Source organism: Myotis myotis, unplaced genomic scaffold (genome assembly GCF_014108235.1).
Source record: "Myotis myotis isolate mMyoMyo1 unplaced genomic scaffold, mMyoMyo1.p scaffold_m19_p_12, whole genome shotgun sequence".
Lineage (NCBI taxonomy): Eukaryota > Metazoa > Chordata > Mammalia > Chiroptera > Vespertilionidae > Myotis > Myotis myotis.
In genome coordinates this window covers 27,794,770-27,809,000 of record NW_023416316.1, presented here as the reverse complement: position 1 = coordinate 27,809,000, position 14,231 = coordinate 27,794,770, and the positions used below count along the sequence as shown (strand labels likewise).

Genomic DNA, 14,231 nt, shown 5'->3' with positions numbered 1-14,231 from the left:
GGGACCTCAAGTCTAAGGCTAAGCTCTTGACAGCATTAACTGAGCATTCACTGGGTACAGAATCTGGGCAAATAAACTTCATATTCTCCATCTCTAAACTGGAGACATTGTCTGGCTGTATTTAAGAATGCTGAGTGACAGGTAAGAGGTTAACAGAACTTTAAATTTTCAGAATGGAGTTCCAAAGTTTCCGGGCCAGCAGGAGGTAACTATTTACTGATAAAACACCATGTTCTATTAAGGATTTAAGGTAGAAATTCATTAGCATACAAAAGCTAAGGTCTTAGGATGATAGAGGCCCTCTTCAGAGAGCCTGTCCTATAGAGTTTTGAATGGATCTGCATTCTCACAACTATTCCTCTTGGTGTCCACAAGCTTTTTGAAATATGGCTTCTATTTTTGCTTCTGTCTCTGTGCATTCCTATATCAGCACATGGTTAATTGGGATCCCCTCATGAGTTCTATAAATATTTATGAAGTGATGAGTTTGTTTACGTGAAGGTGTGTGCAGGTTTTAACAGGGCATGCCCCTTATTCTTGAAGGAAGCAGTGTGCCTCCTCCACATTGTTTTGTGATGTCTCTTCAGCTGCTCTAGAGCATCTATTCAGCAAGATCTTGTGGGTTGTTTAAAAGAATCGTGGTGTGTTATAGTGAGAGAGGGGAGAGGGTGTGCTAAAAATAGCTTCCTTGTAGAGCCATTCCACCTCAATACTGTCATTGAGAGAGAATAGTAGGAGTGACTTACAACTCAAACCTATAGCCCAAGTTCTGTTGGCAATATCTATTTTCTAAAACTCCATGAAGAAGTAGGAGAAACTGGACCTATACTGCTGTTGTGTATGTGTCCTGTATGCTGGTTCTGTGTGCTTTACCTAGTGAAACCAACCTGAAAGTGAAGCAGGCCATCCAGGTTACCAGTGAAATGGAAAATGACTTGAATCAGCTTTCTGCCTTTAATGGTAAGTTAGCATATAGGTTTGCCCGCCCAAATTTTTATCAGTATAGGAATAGTTAAATAAAGTTTTTATATTCATACAGTGAATTCTATATCACTTTTTATAAACAATATTCAAGTTGCTATTTATTGACATGGAAAAATATTTGTAACACTAGAGGCTCAGTGCATGAAATTCATGCACTGGTGGGGGGATGGGGGGGGGGGAGCGGGGCATCCCTCAGCCCGGCCTGCACCCTCTTGCAGTCCGGGAGCCCTTGGGGGATGTCTCACTGCCACGGAGGCAGGAGAGGCTCCCGCCACCACTGCTGCACTCACCAACCATGAGCCCGGCTTCTGGGCTTCTGGCTGAGCAGCGCTCCCCCTGTGGTAGCGCACTGACCACCAGAGGGAAGCTCCTGCGTTGAGCGTATGCCCCCTGGTGGTCAGTGTGCATCATAGCAACCAGTCATTCTGCTGTTTGGTCAATTTGCATTTTAGCCTTTTATTATGTAGGAATAGGATATTCATAAATGGAAAAATATTACAATAGATTGTGCTTAGTATATGTAGCATAAACTTGTTTTCTGAGACATATATGTTTATGAGTACATGTGTAAAAAAAAGTTGAAGGATGTACTTCAAAAGGTTAATAGCACTTATCTCTAGGCAATTGGTGAATTTTATTTCTCCTTTCTCCTTTTAATATTATCTACATATTTACAAAAGGCATGTTTTTGCTTTACTAATCAGGAACAAGTTAAATTATTTTCATCTTGAAAATACTAGGTTTGCTTTTTTGTTGTTTTTTTTAGGTTTGCTTTAAGTTAAGTAGTTTAAAATATTTTTATTCAGATTTAGAGCTCATATGATCTAGCAGTACTGACAGTGATAAGTTATCATGTGGGTTTTTCTCAGCTGTGACTCTCTCTGGATAACCCATGTCACAAACAGAATTACTCTTCCCTGATGCCCAGAAACCATTGTCTGCCTTTCTAAAGGGAGCTGGTGAGAAATGGGCAGCATCTGAAATGGGGAGAGGATAGGATAAAGATTGTATGTATTTGGAAAGAGGGGTGTTCTTTCCTCTTTTATGTTAAGCCTCCTTCTATCCTATTAGGAAAATCCTAGTTATAGAACCAGCACTCTTACTCCTTTTTTTTTTTTTCCAGGAGAAGTGAGGTGTGATGCTCCCAATAACAAGTTGGGCAGATTCACAGGAGTACTCACTTATAAGGGGAAAAACTACCTCCTGGACCTTGATAAGCTGCTGCTCCGAGGATGCACCATCAGGAATACAGATTGGTGCTATGGCTTAGTGATTTATACTGGTACGTATCCCTGGAGCCACAGTTAGACCCCGGCCTGCTGGGTGTAGATATAGTACTCAGGTATATATCAGAACACTATGGCTTTGAGACAGATAGAAAGGGAGGTGGATGGATGGATGGATAGATAGATTTAAAAAGAAAAGTTTTTTCTTAGGGAAAAAAAGACTTTTTTCCCCAAACAATGAGTTGCCCACATATCAGCTCTGCTTTTGTTAGAGGAAGGCTTTGTGTTCCAAATCATAACTGGACACAAGAGAAGGGATGCATAGAGAAGTACACATAGAATTGGCCTATGAAAGGGGAACTTGTAAAAGAGGAGTGTATACGTGCAGATTACTCCCATGAGGAGAGAATAAACATAGTGCTCATTATGGAGAAGAATGTAAACTCTAATGTGAAGGGTTCATGCAAAGAAAAGGCACATGTGGATCATTAGCAGTGGCCTCTCTTGAGATGTCATTTAGGATCATAATCCCTTATACTTAATGAAGGATTTTCTTGGGTTATGATAAGGTTCAGGAAAATGGAGGAACCTTCTGTGCTATTATATGCCCTCAGTGACAGTGGGTATTGCTGACAACAACCATAGTAAGATAGCATTCTGAAGGTAGCATCAAGGAAAATTTACCACAGTGAGTTCTACTCAACTCAGAGCTCCCCTTCTAGAGAATTTACTCCTAGACTGGGGATCCTAGATGCCTCACTTCTGTGGAAAATGATGGGATCCAAGCCCTAGAGCAGTGATGGCGAACCTTTTGAGCTTGGCGTGTCAGCATTTTAAAAAACCCTAACTTAACTCTGGTGCCGTGTCACATATAGAAATTTTTTTATATTTGCAACCATAGTAAAACAAAGACTTATATTTTTGATATTTATTTTATATATTTAAATGCCATTTAACAAAGAAAAATCAACCAAAAAAAATGAGTTCGCGTGTCACCTCTGACAAGTGTGTCATAGGTTCGCCATCACTGCCCTAGAGAGAAGCTTAAGAGTCCAGGGAGGCCTTGGTGGAACTGTCTTCATTGATTCTTGACCTATAAGTGGCAGCTTCTAGTCTACCTAGTCCCAAACTCAAAAGATTTAAAGTAGGCTTATTTTTTTCACTGTACTTAAGCAGCTACCCACACATATTGCTATGCATAAAAAGCTCATTTTCAGCAAAATATTTTTTCCCTTAAAGCAACAGCTGTGAAGTTGCCAACCAGCACAAATCTAGTTAAGGCTTCCCTCTGACTCTTGGTTGCATGATAGTGAAAAATCTCTGGGGACTTTGGGACGTTCAGAACAGAGGAGTACTGATGCCACCTAGGGCCTCTCAAGGTATGCAGGGCAGATTGGATTGCTGTTCCTGCTACATGAGGTGTAAGTTCTACTGTGATCTCCACAGTCCTCTTGAAGCCTGGGGGGTCGGGGCAGTCTTTCTACGAACCCTTGGGAGATACTGTCCCTTGTAGCTTTCAGTCTCTCAGCCAACTTCTCATTAGTTCAAGACCTTCAAGGAATGCTTAAGAGGAAAGAACAGCATAGCTTATGTACTGCAAAAGTTTGTCCACATACCAGGGAAGTTTCAGCTCCCTCATATGTAAACATTGATGGAATTCCTTCATTAGAGTAAGTACAAGACTAATAATCTTGTCTAAAGATTATTAGTAAGTACAAGACTAATAATCTTGGTAAAAGGCCAGAGAAATTGCTACTTATACTTTCTTCTAAACCTCTTATGTTTTCTCTGCAACCATATCTCTCTAGTCAGAAATATCTAATTCTAGTGCCTGTGGTCATTAAAAGCTTTTAACTTCTGCTTGCTATCTGCCCTGTCATGAAGAAATATGGACTTTCTGTCTCAGCTCCAAAGAAGTCTCAGATCTCCAGCTTCCACCTCAGAAGACGTTGCCTTTTCCTTTTTCCCTTTCTCAATTAGAAACTAAATAAAACTTGGTCCAACGGTGGGTTTTCTAAAAATAAAAATCTCCTTATCAGAAAATCCCCTTTCTAAGTTACATAAACCAGGTGGTAATGAGAGAGAAGCTGTGGCTTCTATTCTGACTCAGCTATCTGTGAAAGATCACACGTCTAAGGCACTGCAATGAGAGGGTCAGCATTGCTGCACTTTGCAGAAATACTTGGAGTTATTCTTAGATACAAATTTTCTATTCTTTGAGTTACTGTACCAACTATGAACCTTACTACAGGGCTTTATCCCTGGCACTGCAAAGAGGTTTGATTAGATGATCATAAAGGCACATTCCAACCCAATTTCAAGCCTCTGGGTATATTCAGTAATTCTACGAGCTGATGTCTCCCTGTTTCAATTAGGGCCAGACACCAAATTAATGCAGAACAGTGGAAAATCCTCTTTTAAACGGACACACATAGATCATCTCATGAATGTCCTTGTGCTCTGGGTAAGTTAAAGACTTTTTTGTATTTCTTTATGAATAGACATACTTCCCTTCCTTCCGTGGGAGTAGCTGGTATTTCCAACTTGGGATTTAGTTCTTTGAAAGTCTCAAGCAATATTTGGGACCCCCACACACTAATGTCTGAAGTAGAAAAGAACAGAGCCAATTGATAAGGAATTCTCTAGTATGTAACTTTGTTGTGGAGGATAGTCATGACTTATTTAAGATGGATCAAGGGCCTTGTTTTAGAAATTAAGATGTGTTTTTATTTTCTCATAACCAGTCTTACTCATGACCATTTTAATAAAATCTTATGTGGCTAATAGAACCCATTAGTTGAACTGATGATTTTCAAACTCTTAGATGAATCTAAGGCAGGGGTGGGGAACTTTTTTCTGCCAAGGGCCATTTGGATATTTATAGCATCATTCGTGGGCCATACAAAATTATCAGCTTAAAAATCAGCCTGCTATATTTGGTCAGGCATTTAATTAACTCACCCCTAATGCCTTGGCAGGACCAGACCAAATGATTTTGTGGGCCTTAGGCGGCGTGCTGGCTGGACATTCCCCACCCCTGGTCTGATGGCTGTTGCGGGGGAAGAGAGGTGATCAGTTAAATTTTGTCCTGGCTTCCTCATTCTGAAGGTCCTGCTTCAGAAAGAGCAGCTTCACATTTCTCTGTTCTCTAAGACTTCGGTTAGAAAATAGAGGATTCTGCAGCTAAGAAATTAAATTTGAAAAGCACGACAGTAGAAAATAATCAGCCTTGATAATAGAAGTCTAAATTGAAGACTAGTTAATCAATTACTTTATTTCCATGCTACATATACAGATTACCTTTATTTTTGTCAGATATAGACAGATTGATGAAGAAATTCTCTGCATAACCAGGCAGTTCTAGTGCTGCCTATACTTCATTATATGACTTTTCATTTTTAATTTTACTCTATTGCTTAGACTGAAAATTCAAAAATGCCTTTTCTTTTTGTATATTTCTCATAAATACCTGAATTATATAACTACCTGCCCTCCATTATTTATTATGGGAAATATCACATTTCTTTTTCTAAATCCTTTGAATTTAGTAAATAAGTTTTAGAAAATTAGGAAAGTTTATTCAGCTTTGAGACCAAAAACTCATATTCACTATCTTTCTATTGCTGTTTACATAGCATTCAGCAGTTGAAACAAAGTGACATTTTCTGGTTTCTTAATGAGGAAGACAATCACAATTGAGAAATTAGAAAGGCGATGTAGGCAAATATGCCTTTGATAATATAAGAAACATTTATTAGACATTTAACAAGGTCATTTAGCCTAGGATTGTCGTCAAAACAGAATGTCTCCCATATGCATAGGAAGGTTCAACTACTTGTTTACCTGTCTTTTTTTTTTTTAATTGCTTAAAGTATTACAAAGAGTATTACATATGTCTCCTTTTTTTTTTTTCCCCGCCCTTGACAATCCCCTGGCCTCCCCTACCCCCCAGTGTCTTATGTCCATTGGTTATGCTTATATGCATGCATACAAGTCCTTCTGTTGATCTCTTCCCCACCCTCCTCCTGCCCCCCAACCTTCCCCGGCCTTCCTGCTGTAGTTTGACAGTCTGTTCGAGGCAGCTCTGCCTCTGTATCTATTTTTGTTCATAAGTTTATAATGGTCTTTATCCATAAATGAGTGAGGTCATGTGGTATTTTTCCTTCATTGACTGGCTTATTTCACTTAGCATAATGCTCTCCAGTTCCATCCATGCTGTTGCAAATGGTAAGAGTTCCTTCTTTTTTACAGCAGCATAGTATTCCATCGTGTAGATGTACCACAGTTTTCTAATCCATTCATCTACTGATGGGCACTTAGGCTGTTTCCAGATCTTAGCTATGGTGAATTGTGCTGCTATGAACATAGGACCTGTAGAGGTATTTTAACTTTTTTAGAATATTTTCATATTACTCACTAACCACAGCCTTACTATATCCATGAACAGTAAGCACATGAAGAAGTGTTTTACCTATTTGACAAACATGCAAATTGAGACACAGTAAAGATAAATATAATAAATAAAATCCCACAGAAAAATAATGGCGAAGACAGGTCTATCTATGACTCATCAAGTCATATTTACTGAGGATTTATTATATAGCCAATGCATGCCAGGTGTGGTGAGAATCATAAGGACGTATAAGACCTAGGACTAAGCCTCAAGTGTTTAAGTTCACATTTGCGGGGAGGAGAGGGCATCCATATGTGCCAGATACTTTACATACATAATTTTATTTAATAGTCACATCTATCTACCTAGGCATAACTTTTCAGGGTCAGTGCTATTTGGCTATATTTGCTGTCTCCTTGAGGAGTCAAAATTAAAACACATGACAAGTCCTGTTTAACGGCAGATTGACCACATGAGAAGAACATATAAATGAGCAGGACGGGATGCGGGCTCCTAGTCGGGATAGTTCATTTTAACACTGCCCATAGCCCAGCTGGCCTGCTCAGCAGTTGAGCATCGACCTATGAACAGGAGGTCACGGTTCGATTCCTAGTTAGGGCACATGCCTGGGTTTCGGTCTTGATCCCCAGTATGGGGCATGCAGGAGGGAACCAGTCAATGATTCTCTCTCATCATTGATGTTTCTGTCTCTCTCTCCTTCTCCCCTCCTCTCTGAAATCAATTAAAAAAAATTTTTTAACTGCCCATGGGCAACAATTGGCCCTCTGTGCCATCCTGTCATGCCTATCACATAAATATAGCAATAAGAAATGTATTTACCTTCCAGTCCCAAACAAAGTGCTACCTTCTAAGATAGGTGTCATTACTTCCGAGTAAAACCCACTTTATTTTAAACTTGAGGGCTCAAGTTTTCCTGCAAGCTCCTTGTGTAACCTAGGGTGCACTCTGTCAAACAATACATACTGCCTACCTTCACAGCACTCATGGTTCCATCCTCCCACTCAGGGTAGTGGCCTGTTGGGGAAACAAAATTAACCAAAGGAAACAAAACCAACCAAAGCAACACACTCCTCTTTTGCTCATATTTTTAAGTGGACTAGAGAGAAATCGGGAACACAGGAGGAGGATGAGGATGAGCAAATAGAATAACTGACCTCGGAATAAACACATTGTATTTCAGGAAGTGGAAAAGAACTTTCAAACAATTCTTATTATTCTTAGAAGAAGCAATTGCATGAATAAAATAAGAATAGTTTGCTAGCCCTAGCCAGTTTGGCTCAGTGGATAGAGTGGCAGCCTGCGGACCAAAGAGTCCTGGGTTCAATTCCAGTCAAGGGCACATACCTTGGATACAGGCTCCTCCCCAGCCGAGGCCCTGGTCGGGACGTGTGCAGGAGGCAGCCAATCAATGTGTTTCTCTCACATGGATGTTTCTCTCTGTCTTTCCCTCTCTCTTCCACTCTCTCTCTAAAAATTAATGGAAAAATGTCCTTGGGTGAGGATTAAAAAAAAAAAAAAGAATAGTTTGCTAAAAATAAGGGGGAAAAAGCAATCAGTGAACAACAACAAAAATGAATTTTGAAAAGTAAAAATTGCTGAAATTAAAAAGCCAAGAAATAGGCTGAAATAAAGAGTCCAAGAACTATCCTAGACCATAAAACAAAAAGACAAAGAGATAGAATATATGAGGTAAATACTTTTTTATTTTTATATCTTTTTAAATATATTTTTATTGATTTCAGAGAGCGGAGGGGAGAGGGAGAGATAGAAACATCACTGATGAGAAAGAATCATTGTTCAGCTGCCTCCGACCTGCCCTACACTGGAAATTGAGCCCACAACCCCGCATGTGCCCCGACGGGGAATCAAACCGTGACCTCCTGGTTCATAGGTCGACACTCAACCACTGAACCATGCTGGCTGGGTGAGATAAGTACTTTTTTGAATGGCGGGCCAAACCAGGTGCCTCCAATTTATCTATCAGGAGTACCAGAAAGATACTAATAATTTTTTATGATATGACTCCTCCTTCTTTTGCCTTAGGGCTTCATTCTTTAATAAAACCAGTTATTTTGGCATATTTCTAGCAGGGTGCAAAACAAATGTGTACCAATATAATTGTTATTGTATATTAACTTTATACATATGATTGACTTAACTTAAAAAAAGTGTTATGATTTTAGTTACTTAGGCCTTTTGGTTATATCATTTGTGACAGAATAATGTGAAGCTAAAGTCATTGCTAAGCTCTGAATGGAAATAACATGCTCAAGAAAAATTGATTGCCTCTACTTTATTATGTGCTCACAATAGATAACTAAAAGTACTAAGCATTGAACTTGGGGTTAAGTATTGTTGCTTTAATCTGGTATATTTGTTTATTGAAAGCAAAACAAAGGTGGAATGTTGAAGAGAAAGAAATATTAAGATGTTTTTAAATACTCTGTATTGCTACTGTTCGGGAATGTACCCAGTTTGAGGTCCAAAAATAAATTTTTAATGAAATTAAAAATAAGTAAAGTAGCCGCCTCCCACCAAGATCTTCTCTACTCTATTAAACTGTTTTATTTTCCTCACAGTACTTACCACTAATTAAATTATATTTTCCCATTTCTTAACTCTTCTGCTGTCCACCTATCGCCACAGGATTGTAAACTCTCTGAGAGTAAGGACACTCTCTTTTTTCGCCACTGTGTTCTCAGTCCCTACAACTATGTCTGACACACACTAGGAACTTCATTTTTACTTGTTGCATTGTTGGAAATAGTGAATATCTGAGCTACCAAGTTAATGGGCCTTGAAGGCAGAAATTGTCTCATATTCATCTCCATACTCCTGGGAGTGCCTTGCATAAAGTAGTGCTCAGGAAATACCTTTGAATGGTTATTAAATGAAAATGATATGTCCTCGAATTAGCTAGGTTCTTATCAGCTTAGCAGTTTTGTTTATGTGCTATTTTTGCCAGGACATTGTAAATGTAGTTAGATATAATGCAGTCACATTTCTCAAAGCTGAAGCAATAATCCTTCCTGATTTAAACACTTTTCCCCATTTTTGGAAATGTTTCTTAGGGGGAAATCTGGCAGACACCAGAAGTATGTTTATAGCAAAGCGGCTTTCTGATGAACCCACGGCTGAGCTGGGGTTTAACCCCTTTCCCTCTCCCCAATGACCACAGCTCACAGTGATAATGCGTTCTGCACCCTAGTCTGTTAAGGAGGAGCATGTTTGTGGGGCAAAGAAGCAGAGTGGCTGAAATTAGAATGATGCCAGAAATTCAGGATATACTTGTGGGGTAAGGCACAATGAAAAGCACAGATGTGGAGTGTTCTTTGCCAGTGGCCCTTAACACCCAAATGAAAATATGCTCAATATCTATAGATTCTATTACATTTTTAAAATGAAATATATTTTTAATAATATATATTTTTATTGATTTCAGAGAGGAAGAGAGAGGGAGAGAGAGATAGAAACATCAATGATGAGAGAGAATCATTGATCGGCTGACTCCTGCATGCCCCACACAAGGAATCGAACCCACAACCCGGACATGTGCCCTGACTGGGAATCAAACCATGACCTCCTGGTTCATAGGTTGTTCAATTCTGAGCCACATCAGCTGGACTGAAAATGAAATGTATTTTAATAAAAACTGCCTTTTTATTATTCAAAAATAAAAAAAAAGAAAAGAAAAAGAAAAGCACAGATGTGAAAGGCCAAAGAAATAAGGAGTTCTTTCTTTTTACAGCCGCCTGTGAAGCCTGGGAGCCCCACGGTGACAATGATGGCTTTAGTCACCTTTGTCAAGAGTGACAAAACTGAGTGTAATTTCAGGCTTTGCTGGAACCACTTTTTGCTAAGTGAGAGGCTATCAGTACTTCTGGGGTCTGACTGGCCATTCTTGTTTCTTCCTATAGAAAGGGAGCAAAATGAAACACTAAGAGATAAGTACCAATAAACTCCATCACAATAAGAAACTCAGAACATCGACAGGGTTTAGAAAGTTCAGGATAGCAGGAAAAGCTGAAGGAATGAGGGAAGAGCCGAATGTGTCCCACCCATGCGGGGCCTCATGCTGATGGGGAAGCCGGCCCCCTGGGGCTTGGTCTGGTAGTGGTGCTTTTCCTTTCTAGTGGCCTAATCTGAGCAGAAAGATCTGGTTCTGGGGAACTCAGTCTAACAATGGAGACAGGGCACATCACTGGAAACCATGGGTAATTCTGTTATCCAGGCAATAGGGATGGAGCAAGGGTGTTAAGGTCACCTTATAATCCTCAACTGCTTTGGAGGGTTTAAAATTATTTATTCTAATGTATAATAAATAAATTATAAATAAATTTATATTTATAAATATAATAATTTGTTCTAATCATTTTACCTTCCCCATTTTTCCCAATGGAGCTGATGAAGTAGGCCTAACAAAGTGGTAGATAGAGGAATATAGTCTCAGATTTCATATTGGCCACATAGACTATCCAAAAAGGAAGGCAAAGCCAGTAGAACTCACCACTGAGTTTTGATCTGCACCATGAGGATACCCTTGCTTTCTTAAGACTCATTGAAGAGAAGGGTGAACCTGGCCAGTGTGGCTCAGTGGTTGAGTGTCAACCTGTGAACCAGGAGATCAGTGTTGAGTTCCCAGTCAGGGCACATACCTGGGTTTCAAGCTCTCTTCCCAGTAGGGGGCATACAAGAAGCAGCTGATAAGTGATGCTCTCTCATCATTGATGTTTCTATCTCTCTCTCCCTTCCTCTCTGAAATCAATTTTTTTTAAAAAAAATTTTTTTTTGAGAGAGAGAAGGGTGAGGAAGTGGGAGTAAGATTGAGAAGGAAGGGCTGTATGGTCTTCACCTCTATCTCAGAGCTGAACTGCTCAGTGTGACTCTGCATTGGGCTTGGAATAAAGGCAGTTTTTCTTCTGTTTTATCTCAATCCTCCTCTGTTTTGTTCTCCATCCATTACCCATCTCTCAGATCTCATATATTAAATGATTTCAAGGATTTATTGCTAATTTTATGTGGTTATGTCTTTAAATAATATCCTTTAAAGATATATATTAAACTGTTTACAGATAAAGTTATATAATGTAAGAAATCTGCTAAAAACAAAAAGGAAGGCAGGAGAAAAAGAGGTTTGGCTAAAATAAGATTGTCCATGAGGTAATAATTATTGAAACTGGGTAATGGGCACATAAGGGTTCATTGTACTATTTATTACATTTTCAATCTTACTTATTAGATTTGAGACAGAGAAAGGGAGAGAGACACATCAATTTGTTGTTCCACTTATTTAACCAATCATTGTATGAATTGTTGCTTCTTGTGTACGACATGACTGGGAATCCAACCCACAACCTTGTTGCATCAGGACCATGCTCTAACCAGCTGAGCTACCTGACCAGGGCTTATTGTATTATTTATATATCTTAATATGTATTTGAAATTTTTTATAATAAAAAGTTTTTTAAAATTTCTTCTTCTGAGAATGGTCCCAGTTAGACCTGCTCCTCCTGCCTTTCTACTCTTGTCTTCAAATACTTTCCCATCAGTGATTAAAAGATGAGACCTTTGATCATCTGGCAGTGGGCATGGGTTATTTTCAGGTCGTCACACTTTGTGCCAAAGGGCGCAGGTTTGAAGATCATTCAGTAGACTTAGACATGTTCACAATGTCGTTCATATATTCTCTAGAGCAGGGGTGGGCAAACTTTTTGACTCGAGGGCCACAATGGGTTCTTAAACTGGACCGGAGGGCCAGAACAAAAGCATGGATGGAGTGTTTGTGTGAACTAATATAAATTCAAAGTAAACATCATTACATAAAAGGGTACGGTCTTTTTTTTCAATAGTTTTATTCATTTCAAATGGGCCGAATCCGGCCCGCGGGCCGTAGTTTGCCCACGGCTGCTCTAGAGGCATGAGAGCATGCAATGCTGGTAGAATATAAAATTGTATAACCAATTTGGAAATGTTTGATAGTTTCTTTTTTTTAATTGATTTGATAAGAGGGAGGAAGGGGGAGAGAGAAACATCGATTTGTTGATCCACTTATTTATGCACTCATTGGTTGCTTCTTTTATGTGCCCTGACAGAGATAGAACCCATAACACTCCAATCAACTGAGCCAGTCGGCCAGGACCTGCTTGGTAGTTTCTTAAAAAGTTAAATATAAATATATTATAGGACTCAGCAATTTCACTCCTAGATATTTACAAAGGAAATAAAAACAAATGTCCATGCAAAATCTGGTACACAAATGTTCAGTGCAGTTTTGTTTGTAATAGTCAAAAGCTGGAAACACCCAAATGTCCAATAAAAAATAAATTAGTGAACAAATTATGTGATATCCATACAATAGAATACTACTCAGCAATAAAAAGAAATAAACAATTGCTGAATGAAAGAAGCCAGACAAGAAAAGAGTACTTTTCTTGAAAAGAGTACTTTTATATATAAAAAAGACTAAGTGACCAACCATGTGTCTGTCCGACCGTCCGACCAACTGGCTGGTACATATGGTGCACCCTGGCAGTTTAAAAATAAATGTTGACTCATGCATGTGCAATACATATAAAGCTCTCGCTGGCGCCAATCGCACGCATGTATTTCGATCTATCATTGTCCATCGTGAATTTGGTTGACACTTCTATTATAGAGAAAGGGCAAGTAGTGATATTAAAATATTTCTTGTAATTAATTTCCTTTCAATGTGCATGAATCTGTGCACCAGGCCACTAGTATACTGTATTATTCCATTTATATAATTTTAACTTTTTGAGCTTTATTAAGATACTAGAGGCCTAGCGCTCACAATCGCGTGGCCCCACACACACCCCCGCCGCGCTCGCAGCCGGGCCTGCCTCACCGCACCCTCCTGCTGGCCACCCCATCCGCCCATCAGCCACCAGCCTTGCTGTGATCGGAGCCTGTGGGCTGCAGGGGAGGGCCTGAGAGGTGCTCCATGCACCTCATGGTGACCGGTCGTTTGGTCATTTTGGTTGTGACACCTCTTGGCCTTTTATTATTATGATAATTGACATATAACATTGTGTAAGTTTAAGGTATACCACATAATGATTTTATATATGTATATATTGTGAAATGACTATCATAGTAAGGTCAGTTAACACATCAAAGTTATGATTTATTTTTTGTGGTAAGAACTTTTAAGATCTACTCTCTTAGCAACTTTTAAATATACAATGATTGTTAATTATAGTCACCATACTGTACATTACATTCCTAAAACTTATAAATAGAGGTTTGTACCCTTTGACTACCCTCATCCATTCCCCCTCTATTAGCCCTGGCCTCTGGCATCTACCAATCTGCTCTCTGTTTTTATGAGTTTATATTTTTTAGATTTCATAGATAAGTGAAATTATACAGTATTTGTCTTTGTCTGATTTATTTTACTTAGCATAATGCCCTCAAGGTGTATCCATGTCACAAATGGCAGAATGTACTTCTTTTATAGCTGAATAATATTCCATTGTATGTGTATATATAACACCACATTTTCTTTATCCATTCATCTATTGATAGACACTTAAGGTTGTTTGCATGTCTTTTTTTAGCCCACAGGCTGACACTCTATCCACTGAGCC

The 14,231-nt window shown here is 39.1% G+C and overlaps 1 protein-coding gene across 1 annotated transcript in view; it reads left to right on the top strand.

Moving 5' to 3' along the window:
• Positions 1-14,231, top strand: part of LOC118667350 (phospholipid-transporting ATPase FetA-like) — an 80,338-nt gene that overhangs the window by 37,689 nt on the left and 28,418 nt on the right. The window contains exons 10-12 of the mRNA XM_036330467.1: positions 878-960; positions 2,108-2,266; positions 4,586-4,674. Of these exons, the coding sequence (XP_036186360.1) occupies positions 878-960; positions 2,108-2,266; positions 4,586-4,674 (331 nt within the window). The remainder of the gene's footprint in view (positions 1-877; positions 961-2,107; positions 2,267-4,585; positions 4,675-14,231) is intronic.